Below are 14,385 nucleotides of genomic sequence, written 5' to 3'. Positions count from 1 at the left end.
TGTAGGTTAACTTACCGCGAGTGACTTGATGATATACGAATATCGTGATGGAGTTAGACACTCTTCAGAAGAAACTAGACAATCCAAACGATATGCAAAGTGACTTAGGGACATTGGTACTGAGTTTTTCGCAATAAACGGTCAAAAATCTTAAATCTGTTTTTTTGCGGGAAAACATTCTCTGAACCATTAGGAACACTACTTTGTTTTCAAACAAATCCACAAACAAACTTCAGACAGGAAGCTCATGGTACTGCAAACTCTTTTTATGATACGGTTTGGCAAACAAGCTGCATGTAATATGTAATTCATGCAAGCATTGTACCAACAAGGTGTATACCAGTCCTGGGGCCAAAGTACAGCATAGGCCTAAATCTGAAAGACCTCCCTTTGATGTTAATAGGAAAAGTGTAGAGGCTTTTCTAAATATGGGGCTAGGCCATAGATATATGGAAAGGTTCTGCATATGCATGGGTATGCACTGTATGAACTCCAAAACATTCACCAGCCACATGAATGGCCTAGCCACAGAGGTCATAGATGCAAAGATGAAAATGCTTAGGCAGTCCAAAATGATTGTTTGCAAAGCACATGAGGATGTTGATTCTTCATTAGTGAATGCCAATGTCATAGACATTGCTGTGTACATTGCACAAGCGAGGCCATACATCATTGTATGGCAATGGCCTGGTAGCTGATATTTTGACAGGACTGATCATTGACTATGAGGTTTTGTCAAAATGTTGCCACTATTGTGTCACTATCGCTAATGAAATGGATCCTGATACACCAGAATTCATGGTGCTTTCAGAGTATCATTAAAAGAGTGGTGAATGCTGTAAAAGTTATGGTGGCTCCTCAGGTTCAATGGAGGTCACTGCAGCTGATATAATGTGGAGGAGATCTCTTCAGGAGTGCAAGATGAGATACACCACTGTACTCTCTGATGGAGATGCTAGGACTAGGAAATAGTAAAAGAGGAGTGTGTTAACCATGTGGCAAAAAGAATGACCACAGCATTTTTGAAACTAAAAAAGGACACTAAAGACCTAAAACTGGGTGGTCGTGGCCCTACTAAACTGAATTTAGAGAACATCAAGAAACTCACAAGTTACTATAGACAGGCCATTCAGAATCATTTACCAGATGTACCTGCCATGAAAAATGCAATATATGCTACCCTGTACCATTACAGGTCTACAGATCACAAACCAGAACACAAAAAATGTCCCCAAGGAACAGATTCTTGGTGCTTCTACAATAGAAGCATTGCCCGTGGTGAAACTCCACAGAGCCATACCAGTTGTCTGACACCATGTTATTAAGAATTTTGCCTGTCTACCAGAAGCTAGCAAGCAATGAATGGTTAGCTCGCTGTGTCAGGGGAGGAACAAGAAATTCCAATGAGAGTGTGCATTCTCTCATTTGGAAAAAGTGTCCAAAAGAAATTTTTATTTAAAAAAAGGCTAGACTTTGGAGCATTCAGTGGTGTTTCTGAGTTCTATATGGGATGCTCTGCCACCCATGAACTGAAATGTGTGTTAAGAGGGGAAGAATATCCAACAGCTTTCTCTATGATAAGTCAGCGTCGTGATATTACCAGAGTAAACGAAAGCAGGCCACGGGTTAAAAGAAGGAAAGGGGCGCCTCGTGGCATAAAATCAAGGAAATTGCAACAGGAAGTGGCTATGAAGAAACAGGAAGGGGATACTTACAAATCAGGAGCATTCTGAACCTTCAGGTAGGCCACAGATGTTTACTGTACCATGTCAATATATAAAAATGAAGTTTTCTCAAAACTACATTTTTATATATTCAAAATGTTCCACACGCATCACATTTTGTCTGAACTGGATGAAATTTTGCTAATTAATTGAACAATTTCAATGAAATCTTGTATACATGTTAGTTTCTAAGTTTGAAGTCAGCTGCCAAAATTTCAGGAAGTTTGGTTCAGAAATGTGGAAGTTTGAAAACTCAGTACCAATGGCCCTTAAGTCGATATCAATAATGCTATATGATCACATCAGAATTTGCCGTGATATGATTAGGAACAGAATACAGTAATATTTAAAAAGAAATGCAGGGTATGTTTGTAATATGTGAAGGTTATTGATAGGAGGTTAGATATGGATATCGAAACAATATGAAGACATGTTAATGTTGTAAGTGATCCGACGATGCATTTAAATGAGAAAGGAGTTCCTTCCTTATGCGTTGATATTTTAGGTGAATACACTTGTAAGAGATATGATATAGAGAGTTAAGAAACGACGATTTAAGATAATATGTTGCTACGATGATTTTATGAAAGAATATTAAATATTTTGAAGAGGTTATGAAAAATATTGGCGTAAACTCGGATCAGATGTGTTTTTCGGAGCGAAAGTTGCATGTTATTGATGGAGATTCCATATCAAATAGTAAAGATAATTTGGCGTGACACGTATATGGTGATATCGCAGGAATGAATCCTGTTAGGGTAAATTAGTCACTTAATGCCATATTTTCAACCTGATAATCCTACAATAGAGTATTGTATTCCAAAATATGTGACTTATGATAGATGTTGATAGTTACGATTAAACATTCGTACGTATTTCCAGTTATTTATTCGGATAATAATCACGGCCATATTGTGCATAGAAAATCGTCTACATATGTGATGGTATTACTAGTGAACCAGCAGCAGCTACAATAATGACAATCGCGACCAGAGAGACACTGAGAACCGAACCCTACGGGACTCCATTTTCCTGAACATGACATTGCGAATAATCCTTCCCTACTCTTACACGGAATATACGATGATGATCATGATGATGATCATGATGCCCCTAATGGTACGAAGTGAACAAAATTAAAATTAAAACTTCAAGATATATTGCATGACTAGAAACTAAAACGAAGAAAAACAATCAGTTGATCTAATTCACAATGTGCCGAGATGATACTCATCTAAAGGCGTCCAAAATCCAGGTCACTGCCCCTCATAATGGTACTAATCGCTGGTAAAGCAGAACCATGTTGTTGTGGTAGTAATCACAGGTAACGCAGACTCATGGTGTTTCTCGCGCTACAAGATGAAGATACTTAAGACTTCAAAATGTATCCACTGAATAGAATCCAAAACTAATGATGATGAAAAAATGACCATGCATCCAATTCCCAATGCCATCTTTTCTGAAATGATGCTTGTTGTCCAAAGGGGTTCAAGATACCCGCCGCTGGTCCCTCATTATGGTAGTAATCACAGGTAACGTAGACTCATGGTGTTCCTAGCATGGTCGTACTAATCACAGGTAATGTAGACCCACGGTATGTCACACATAGGCAACACAGACCCATGGGTGTTCCTCACATAATGGTACTACTCACAGGCAACGCAGACCCATGGCGTTTCTCACACAGCTGTACTAATCACGGACAACGCGCAATCCCGTGGTGTTCCTCATATAGTGGCACTAATCATAGGGAACGTAGAGGCATGGTGTTCCCCATATAGTGGCACGAATCATAGGGAACGTAGAGGCATGGTGTTCTTCATATAGCGGTACTACTCATAGGTAAAGCAAACCCATTCTGAACCCAGTGGAACCAACATATTCCAGCGCAATTCCCACCACCTTCTCTCTAGTCTATGCAAACGAGCGCCGGCTCCTCTCCGTGGGATGCACACACACAGACAATGTCCAGACCCATAGTGTTCCTTAAATAACGGTCCTACTCCTAGGTAACATAGACCCACGTAATCACAAGTAGTCTCACGGTTCTAATTCCATCATCGCTTGGTCGCCCCTTTTAGACGCATTTTACGACACGCAGGAGATACCCTCGTGTGCGCTTCCTAACCACAGGTGGTTGGAATAAACGGAGGGACAAAAAATTCGCAATAGAAACCGACAACTTACCTCCATTGATGCAGGACTGAAAGATGCCAGGTGATGTCATAAGCCGTGATTGAGCCTCAGTTTTCGTTTTATTCTTCCATTAAACCGTGATTTCCTTGGCCGTTTAGTGTGGACTTCGTGTGGCTCCCCTATAAAGTAAGTGTACTGAGAAAATGGAATTCTGCTCGAGGTATTTTGAAGTGAATTTAAGAAAGTAGTTTGAGGGCATTATAAAGTGTAAAAATATAAATTGTTTTTCAGGATTCGTGACCCTTCTCACTGTAACTCTGAGAATGAGCGTTCGATTGTTGCAGAAGCTTCACTAAGTGAATTTATTTTCCCTCCGTTAGGGGACTTAAAGGTCAACTAAAAGATGCCCGGGACTCCTTCCCATCAGTTGTAATATTGACTAAGCTTCTAAGTTTCCCTGTTGTTTCTTGTCAGTGTTATTGTTTTGGAAAAGATCATCAAGTGAGAAATGTAAATTTTCTTGTCTCTGTAACATATTTTCTGGTATGTTAACAGATGACTCGCTGGCAGGTACACCTTGCACCCCTACCGCGCCGCCGCCCTTCTCGGAGTCCACGACACCTGTGGCTCTCCCACTGGCAAGGAGTGATAAGCACGTGGTGCTGTCGACCACGAGGCCGAGAGTCTCCTCCATGCACACCAAGCTCGACCACACCAAGATAGACACTTCTCTCTACCAGAAGGTAAATATACTCTTATAGTAAAGTTTTTACACCAAATTGCAGTCGCTTTATTTCGGAAATATCTGACAGTGGTGTGAAAGCTGAATGAGAGCATCTCCTCCGTTCTATTGTGTATAACACAAACAAAAACAAATAAATGACTAGTTTCATTATTCGCTAAGTGTTTTGAACTGATGTAGGCCTATTGATTTAAGCAGCCGACGTCAGCTCCATCAGGTGGCAGTAGCCCGTAGTACCGTTCGGCAGTGGGACAGCGTCGGCTTGTTTGTCTGTTCAAAGTGTGGTTGTTAGGGCATTTACTGAAATCATTGAAGACCGCAGTATGTCATTAAAGTACAGAAGTATGAAGGATGAGGCTGTTACGTCCTATGTGGGATATAATAGTTCACCCAGTGTTAGTCGTCCGACGTTCACAGTGAAAACATATGTGAGTAGTTGATGATGTGCTAGCTAACAGTGTTAGTTATCATGTATGTGAATTACTTAGGAATAATAATAATAATAATAATAATAATAATAATAATAATAATAATAATAATAATCCAACATACTAAGGAATTCATCGAAGTACACAACCACTTTTCTAATCAAAACTAAAACCATTACAACCTGGAAATCACTGCATAGGAACGATATTACCCTAAATAATGTAATTGTAGTTAGAACAAGAACGCGAGTATTTACACAGTAACCATCGTGTTAGTAATTAACTCATTTAGACCTAGAATCTGCTACAATGTCCACAGCATTTTGTATAATTGTCTAATCACTTCACTTTACATTACTTTCAATGGCTCTTTCTTTCTCCTTCTGGTGATAGAATGGTGTTTAGTGAACGTATAAACGTTATAAAACCTTTGTTTAATTTACATGTCATACAAAATGTTCCGACTTCCATGTAAACATAGACATACTATAATTATGGCGTTCATCTTTTATGGTGACAAACTCCGCGGAAATCCATATTTTCTATCCGTGGAAGCGTGCATGTCATTGTAAATGCTTTGCTGTACCTTCAGCTGAAAGAACCGAACTCTCTCTATTGGGCTAGAATAACACTCACCGGGCGAGTTGGCCGTGCGGTTAGGGGCGCGCAGCTGTGAGCTTGCATCCCGGAGATAGTGGGTTCGAACCCCACTGTCGCAGCTCTGAAGATGGTTTTCCGCAGTTTCCCATCTTCACACCAGGGACTGTACCTTAATTAAGGCTACGGCCGCTTCCTTCCCACCACTACGCCCTTCCTATCCCATCGTCGGCATAAGACGGTGCGACGTAAAGCAAATTGTAAAAAAAAAAAAATTTTAAAAAAAAAATTAAAAGAAGAGTAAAACTTTTAGTAGCAGAAAAGCTTATAGTACACTCATGCCACAAGTCAAGGCACGTGTCTGTAGTAGACTTTCACACTGTACTCATGCCACAAGTCAAGGCACGTGTCTGTAGTAGACTTTCACACTGTACTCATGCCACAAGTCAAGGCACGTGTCTGTAGTAGACTTTCACACTGTACTCATGCCACGTGTCTGTAGTAGACTTTCACACTGTACGCATGTCACGTGTCTGTAGTAGACTTTCACACTGTACTCATGCCACGTGTCTGTAGTAGACTTTCACACTGTACTCATGCCACGTGTCTGTAGTAGACTTTCACACTGTACGCATGTCACGTGTCTGTAGTAGACTTTCACACTGTACTCATGTCACGTGTCTGTAGTAGACTTTCACACTGTACTCATGCCACAAGTCAAGGCGTGTGTCTGTAGTAGACTTTCACACTGTACTCATGTCACGTGTCTGTAGTAGACTTTCACACTGTACTCATGTCACGTGTCTGTAGTAGACTTTCACACTGTACTCATGCCACAAGTCAAGGCGTGTGTCTGTAGTAGACTTTCACACTGTACTCATGCCACAAGTCAAGGCACGTGTCTGTAGTAGACTTTCACACTGTACTCATGCCACAAGTCAAGGCACGTGTCTGTAGTAGACTTTCACACTGTACTCATGCCACAAGTCAAGGCACGTGTCTGTAGTAGACTTTCACACTGTACTCATGCCACAAGTCAAGGCACGTGTCTGTAGTAGACTTTCACACTGTACTCATGCCACAAGTCAAGGCACAAGTCAAGCCACGTGTCTGTAGTAGACTTTCACACTGTACTCATGTCACGTGTCTGTAGTAGACTTTCACACTGTACTCATGTCACGTGTCTGTAGTAGACTTTCACACTGTACTCATGTCACGTGTCTGTAGTAGACTTTCACACTGTACTCATGCCACGTGTCTGTAGTAGACTTTCACACTGTACTCATGCCACGTGTCTGTAGTAGACTTTCACACTGTACTCATGCCACAAGTCAAGGCACAAGTCAAGCCACGTGTCTGTAGTAGACTTTCACACTGTACGCATGTCACGTGTCTGTAGTAGACTTTCACACTGTACTCATGCCACGTGTCTGTAGTAGACTTTCACACTGTACTCATGCCACAAGTCAAGGCGTGTGTCTGTAGTAGACTTTCACACTGTACTCATGTCACAAGTCAAGGCGTGTGTCTGTAGTAGACTTTCACACTGTACTCATGCCACGTGTCTGTAGTAGACTTTCACACTGTACTCATGCCACGTGTCTGTAGTAGACTTTCACACTGTACTCATGCCACAAGTCAAGGCACAAGTCAAGCCACGTGTCTGTAGTAGACTTTCACACTGTACGCATGTCACGTGTCTGTAGTAGACTTTCACACTGTACTCATGCCACAAGTCAAGGCGTGTGTCTGTAGTAGACTTTCACACTGTACTCATGCCACAAGTCAAGGCACGTGTCTGTAGTAGACTTTCACACTGTACTCATGCCACGTGTCTGTAGTAGACTTTCACACTGTACTCATGTCACGTGTCTGTAGTAGACTTTCACACTGTACTCATGTCACGTGTCTGTAGTAGACTTTCACACTGTACTCATGCCACGTGTCTGTAGTAGACTTTCACACTGTACTCATGCCACAAGTCAAGGCACAAGTCAAGCCACGTGTCTGTAGTAGACTTTCACACTGTACTCATGTCACGTGTCTGTAGTAGACTTTCACACTGTACTCATGCCACGTGTCTGTAGTAGACTTTCACACTGTACTCATGTCACGTGTCTGTAGTAGACTTTCACACTGTACTCATGCCACAAGTCAAGGCGTGTGTCTGTAGTAGACTTTCACACTGTACTCATGTCACGTGTCTGTAGTAGACTTTCACACTGTACTCATGCCACGTGTCTGTAGTAGACTTTCACACTGTACTCATGCCACGTGTCTGTAGTAGACTTTCACACTGTACTCATGTCACGTGTCTGTAGTAGACTTTCACACTGTACTCATGCCACGTGTCTGTAGTAGACTTTCACACTGTACTCATGCCACAAGTCAAGGCGTGTGTCTGTAGTAGACTTTCACACTGTACTCATGTCACGTGTCTGTAGTAGACTTTCACACTGTACTCATGTCACGTGTCTGTAGTAGACTTTCACACTGTACTCATGCCACAAGTCAAGCCACGTGTCTGTAGTAGACTTTCACACTGTACTCATGCCACGTGTCTGTAGTAGACTTTCACACTGTACTCATGCCACAAGTCAAGGCACAAGTCAAGCCACGTGTCTGTAGTAGACTTTCACACTGTACTCATGTCACGTGTCTGTAGTAGACTTTCACACTGTACTCATGCCACGTGTCTGTAGTAGACTTTCACACTGTACTCATGCCACGTGTCTGTAGTAGACTTTCACACTGTACTCATGTCACGTGTCTGTAGTAGACTTTCACACTGTACTCATGCCACGTGTCTGTAGTAGACTTTCACACTGTACTCATGCCACAAGTCAAGGCACAAGTCAAGCCACGTGTCTGTAGTAGACTTTCACACTGTACTCATGTCACGTGTCTGTAGTAGACTTTCACACTGTACTCATGTCACGTGTCTGTAGTAGACTTTCACACTGTACTCATGCCACGTGTCTGTAGTAGACTTTCACACTGTACTCATGCCACAAGTCAAGGCACAAGTCAAGCCACGTGTCTGTAGTAGACTTTCACACTGTACTCATGCCACAAGTCAAGGCGTGTGTCTGTAGTAGACTTTCACACTGTACTCATGCCACGTGTCTGTAGTAGACTTTCACACTGTACTCATGTCACGTGTCTGTAGTAGACTTTCACACTGTACTCATGTCACGTGTCTGTAGTAGACTTTCACACTGTACTCATGCCACAAGTCAAGGCGTGTGTCTGTAGTAGACTTTCACACTGTACTCATGCCACAAGTCAAGGCGTGTGTCTGTAGTAGACTTTCACACTGTACTCATGTCACGTGTCTGTAGTAGACTTTCACACTGTACTCATGTCACGTGTCTGTAGTAGACTTTCACACTGTACTCATGTCACGTGTCTGTAGTAGACTTTCACACTGTACTCATGTCACGTGTCTGTAGTAGACTTTCACACTGTACTCATGCCACAAGTCAAGGCGTGTGTCTGTAGTAGACTTTCACACTGTACTCATGCCACGTGTCTGTAGTAGACTTTCACACTGTACTCATGTCACGTGTCTGTAGTAGACTTTCACACTGTACTCATGTCACGTGTCTGTAGTAGACTTTCACACTGTACTCATGCCACAAGTCAAGGCGTGTGTCTGTAGTAGACTTTCACACTGTACTCATGCCACAAGTCAAGGCGTGTGTCTGTAGTAGACTTTCACACTGTACTCATGCCACAAGTCAAGGCGTGTGTCTGTAGTAGACTTTCACACTGTACTCATGCCACGTGTCTGTAGTAGACTTTCACACTGTACTCATGCCACAAGTCAAGGCGTGTGTCTGTAGTAGACTTTCACACTGTACTCATGCCACAAGTCAAGGCGTGTGTCTGTAGTAGACTTTCACACTGTACTCATGCCACAAGTCAAGGCGTGTGTCTGTAGTAGACTTTCACACTGTACTCATGTCACGTGTCTGTAGTAGACTTTCACACTGTACTCATGCCACAAGTCAAGGCGTGTGTCTGTAGTAGACTTTCACACTGTACTCATGCCACGTGTCTGTAGTAGACTTTCACACTGTACTCATGCCACAAGTCAAGCCACGTGTCTGTAGTAGACTTTCACACTGTACTCATGTCACGTGTCTGTAGTAGACTTTCACACTGTACTCATGCCACAAGTCAAGGCGTGTGTCTGTAGTAGACTTTCACACTGTACTCATGTCACGTGTCTGTAGTAGACTTTCACACTGTACTCATGTCACGTGTCTGTAGTAGACTTTCACACTGTACTCATGCCACAAGTCAAGGCGTGTGTCTGTAGTAGACTTTCACACTGTACTCATGTCACGTGTCACTTTGTGAAAAAATCAACTTCATATAAAGGACATTTTCAACAAGTCGGTGACGTTGTTTGTATCAATGTGTACCAGCTAACGAGAAAAATTATTAACTAATTGAAGAGGAGGGGTTTTAATGCACAAACGCACGATATATGAGAAGTGACTTTCTTAAACGTAAATCAGATGACAGGCATATTAAATACAGTTTTGTTGTTAGATCTGCCACACACTGTGACAAACCAGAAAATTAGCGGAACATGCTATAGGAATGAAAACTAAATTAATATGTACAAAGCTATTACATGGGCGCTTCTCCTGTGCATACCTTCATTTTGATATCTTGCTGGAAACGCTCACACATTCCCCAAATTATCTAGTTCATACAGTGAACCTTCGCTCCTTTTTGTTGTCCAAGAACTGCTTGTCTCTCGTTGACTTCCATCTTTTGTTTAAACTTCGAATCGAACATAATTTTTCCGATATCAGGTCCAATGATTTAATTTTGCTTCTGAGGAAACTTCCCGCAGAGATGGCTAAAACATTGCCCACTAGGCTTTCACTAACTGTTTCATTAAGCCTAATTTATTGGGTAGAGGTGGCAGTTTTCCGGATCCACGAGGTTCTTGCGCTAAAAGAAGAAGAAAAATAAGAACCATGAGTGCCGCTATCTGACTACAGATACAGAATTTTCACACATTTCATAGTGTATACAATACCTTCGAATTTGATACAAATTTAATTTCTCTAAATATTTAATTTTGAAATGTAAAAAAAGAGGTTGATACAGTTTTTCATTGTCACATTCGGACTGAGCAGAAAGTGGAAAATTCATTAAAAATGTTTCTTCATCTTTGGCCTGCGATCATTTACAGACTAAATACGTTCAAAGTGCTGTTAGGTTGTGCGATGGTTAATAGTGATTCATAAGTTTATCGTACATCTGGTGTATGTATCGCATTATTTCCACTAAGTTAACATTTCTCATAACGGAAAGTAAGTAGTGTGATTCTACTTTAACATACGTTTTCAATCATTTGTACTGCAATAAATGTATAGATAGATAGTTTATTAGGACAATGTCACATCAGCATAATTGGTGCTGACTACTTTTTAAGACGAAGTAGATTTACTGCCACGTAAAAGATCTCCTGCGGGACTAAATTCCGGCACCTCGGCGTCTCCGAAAATCGTAAAAGTAGTTAGTGGGACGTTAAGCCAATAACATTATTATTATATTCATTCTGGTTTCTTCAATCTCGTCGTCTAATATAATTGATATCTCGTAGAAAACTCGCCTGACATTACTAAAGCAACAGTGCTGCCTGTGTGTGGTGAATCACTCGTGATCACAAGAGAAACATGTAGGTTTTGGCCAACCCAGAGGATGAAGGAGATGTAATCAAGGCGCCTTGCGACGTTACGTTGATCAGCGCTGACATTAACTCCATAGGAGTGTTTTCCAAACACCCTTGCGTCTCTGATGATCATAATTATTTATGCCAGGGTTTTCTAAACTTTGGTTGTTGATAATAATAATACACCCTATGACAAATAAACTCAACAGTTAATTAAAATTCAACAATTTTACAAACGTGGATAAAATGCTCATAAAAGGAAGGAATATTTTTAAACCACATGGCAGTTCGTGAAAATAAAATACCCTGATAATACCGTCTGGACCTGTAATATATTTTCGGCAATACGGAATGATAGGCATTCGAATACTCGCACGAATACGGATATCTCATATAATTCAGTGTTTCCAAACTGCTGTTACATACAGACGGTAAAGTCGGTGAGTGTAACACGTTTTCAGTGCTTTTACTCTGCCGTCTTACTGCGATCTCTCTCTTCACAGTCTGTGCGCAGGGGAAAACATATCATAACTCCGCAACTTGAAATAACACTCCCTCCTCCTTCAAGTGAATGCGTTACACATGCCTTATACATCAGAGGCGACGGGGAATGTGGTCGTCCGATGTCCAATATTGTTGAAGTGGTCGGTCACTCAGAAGACACAGTTCGGTTTTGGATATGAAGATACCTGGAAGAGCGCACGGAGGGCCTAAAATATCGAGGCAACCTAAGAAGACAAGTAGGGAGCAAGACAGAGCTTTCAGCTAGAGTACCTGAGTGCATTAACAGTCCATCACCGAAGACCTGCCCGGCTTTCTATCTCCACTATCTTCTGGGAGTCTGTTATATGGTGCGATCAGATGCCGACTGCAGGCTATCACTGTGGTGACCCAACAGATGCGCTACTCTCCTCAACATATTGTTACTAAAGCACGGATTGGAAGAATCTGTGTGGGGTTTTGGGTTTGGATGAGCGCCATTGGATTACGAGAGTTAGTGCAAGACTCGTCTAGGATGGTCTTCGAAGAATATATTTATTTATTTATTGCTGACTTACATTTGTGGCGAAGTTAGGCCTCTCGGCCCTCTCTTACACTTAACCACTATAAACAATAAAATTTAAAAAAGTAAACCTAAAAGTAAGACATAGAAATTCTAAAAAGAAATAATACTACGGACAGATAAGTTTAAGACTAAGTTAGGCCTACATATCAGTACAGCAAACTGCACCCTTGCCTCACTCCATTCTGAATTGCTGCTTCTTTTTCAAAGCCCTCGATTCTTATCACTACAGACTAATTTTTATACAGATTGTAGATCATTCTTCGTTCTCGGTATCTGATCCCAATCACCTTCAGAATCTTAAATAGCTTGGTCCAATCAACATTATCGAATGCCTTTTCTACGAATGCCATATACGTGGGCTTGTCCTTCTTGATTATATCCTCTAATATCAGTCGTAAAGTCAGGATTGCTTCACGTGTTCCTACATTTCTGCAGAAGCCAAACTGATCTTCTTCCAACTCAGCTTCAACTTGTTTTTCAATTCTTCTGTAAACAATACGTGTTAAAACTTTTTAAGCATGAGATACTAAACTAATTGTGCTATAGTTTTCATACCTGTCAGCACCGGCTTTCTTGCGAATAGGTATAACAACATTCTGCCGAAAATCGGATGAGACTTCTGTCTCATAAATCTTACACACTAAATGGAATAACTTTGCCATGCTGGTTTCACCTAAGGCAGTTAGTAATTCAGAGGGAATGTCATCAATTCCTGGTGCCTTGTTCCTATTTACGCCGCTCACAGTTCTGTCAAACTCTGACCTCAAAACTGGGTCTCCCATTTCATAAGCATCAACAGGCCTCTTCTTGTTCCAGAATCAAATTAATTACATCTTCACCTTGATACAACTGTTGGATATGTTCCTGCCATCTTTCTGCTTTGTCTTCCTTCCCTAGAAGTGGCTTTCCTTTTGAGCTCTTAATATTCATACACCTAGATTTCCTTTTTCCAAAGGTTTCCTTGATTTTCCTGTATGCAACATCTACCTTTCCCAGGACCATACAACCTTCGACATCCTTGCACTTCTCCTTCAGCCATTCTTCCTTAGCTACCTTGCACTTTCTATCCACTTGATTCTGTAATCGCCTGTATTCTTTTCTGCCCTCTTCATTTCTAGCATTCTTGTATTTTCGTCTTTCATCAATCAGGTCTAGTATCTCCTGAGTTATCCACTGATTCTTAGTTCGAAAGTTTATGGCCCTGCTGACTTCATTTTTCATGACTATCCACTCTTCCTCTATTGTGTTTCCTTCAGCCTTTTCATTTAGCCCTTGTGCAACATGTTCCTTGAAACAATCCCTCACACTCTTTTCTTCCAACTTGTCTAGATCCCATCTTTCTGCATTCTTTCCTTTCTTCAATTTCTTCAGCTTCAGATGGCATTTCATGACCAACAAGTTGTGGTCAGAGTCCACGTCTGCTCCTGGAAAAGTTTTGTAATCCAACACCTGGTTTCTGAATCTCTGCCTAATTATAATTAAGTCTATTTGATACCTTCCAGTGTCTCCAGGTCTCGTCCACGTATAAAGCCGTCGTTTGTGGTGTTTGAACCAAGTATTGGCAAGGACTGTGATATGAAAATTAAAATTTGAAAATGTATCCACTGACTGGAATTTAATACAAATGATGATGAGCAATGATTGTGAGTCTAAAGTAATCAGTGTATCTAAATCGCAATGAATTACATTCGGTAAAACGATAGATGATAGACAGATTTAGGCAGAATAAGACATTGCCTCAAAATGCAATAATATCTAATATAAATATGAATACATTGAAATATACAAACACACAGAGACATTTAATAACAACGATAAAAAGGAGAAAAGCGTCAGTTTTTAGTCACATTCTCCGGCAGAATGACTTCATAAAAAACTTGTTCGAAGGCAAGGTGATGGGAAAGAAAGGCAGAGGGAAACCAGGGAAGAAGTTCATTGAAAGGGTAGTTGAGATGATGGGATGCCAAGGTTATGGAAAGATGAAGAGGATCGCA

The 14,385-nt window shown here is 41.2% G+C and overlaps 1 protein-coding gene across 1 annotated transcript in view; it reads left to right on the top strand.

The window, feature by feature from the left end:
* Window positions 1-14,385, top strand: part of Sytalpha (Synaptotagmin alpha) — a 652,840-nt gene that overhangs the window by 391,626 nt on the left and 246,829 nt on the right. The window contains exon 4 of the mRNA XM_067146141.2: window positions 4,416-4,603. Coding sequence (XP_067002242.2) covers window positions 4,416-4,603 — 188 coding nt within the window. The remainder of the gene's footprint in view (window positions 1-4,415; window positions 4,604-14,385) is intronic.

Source organism: Anabrus simplex, chromosome 4 (genome assembly GCF_040414725.1).
Source record: "Anabrus simplex isolate iqAnaSimp1 chromosome 4, ASM4041472v1, whole genome shotgun sequence".
NCBI lineage: Eukaryota > Metazoa > Arthropoda > Insecta > Orthoptera > Tettigoniidae > Anabrus > Anabrus simplex.
The sequence above is the reverse complement of the archived record's forward strand: the minus strand, read 5'-3'. Positions and strand labels throughout refer to the sequence as shown.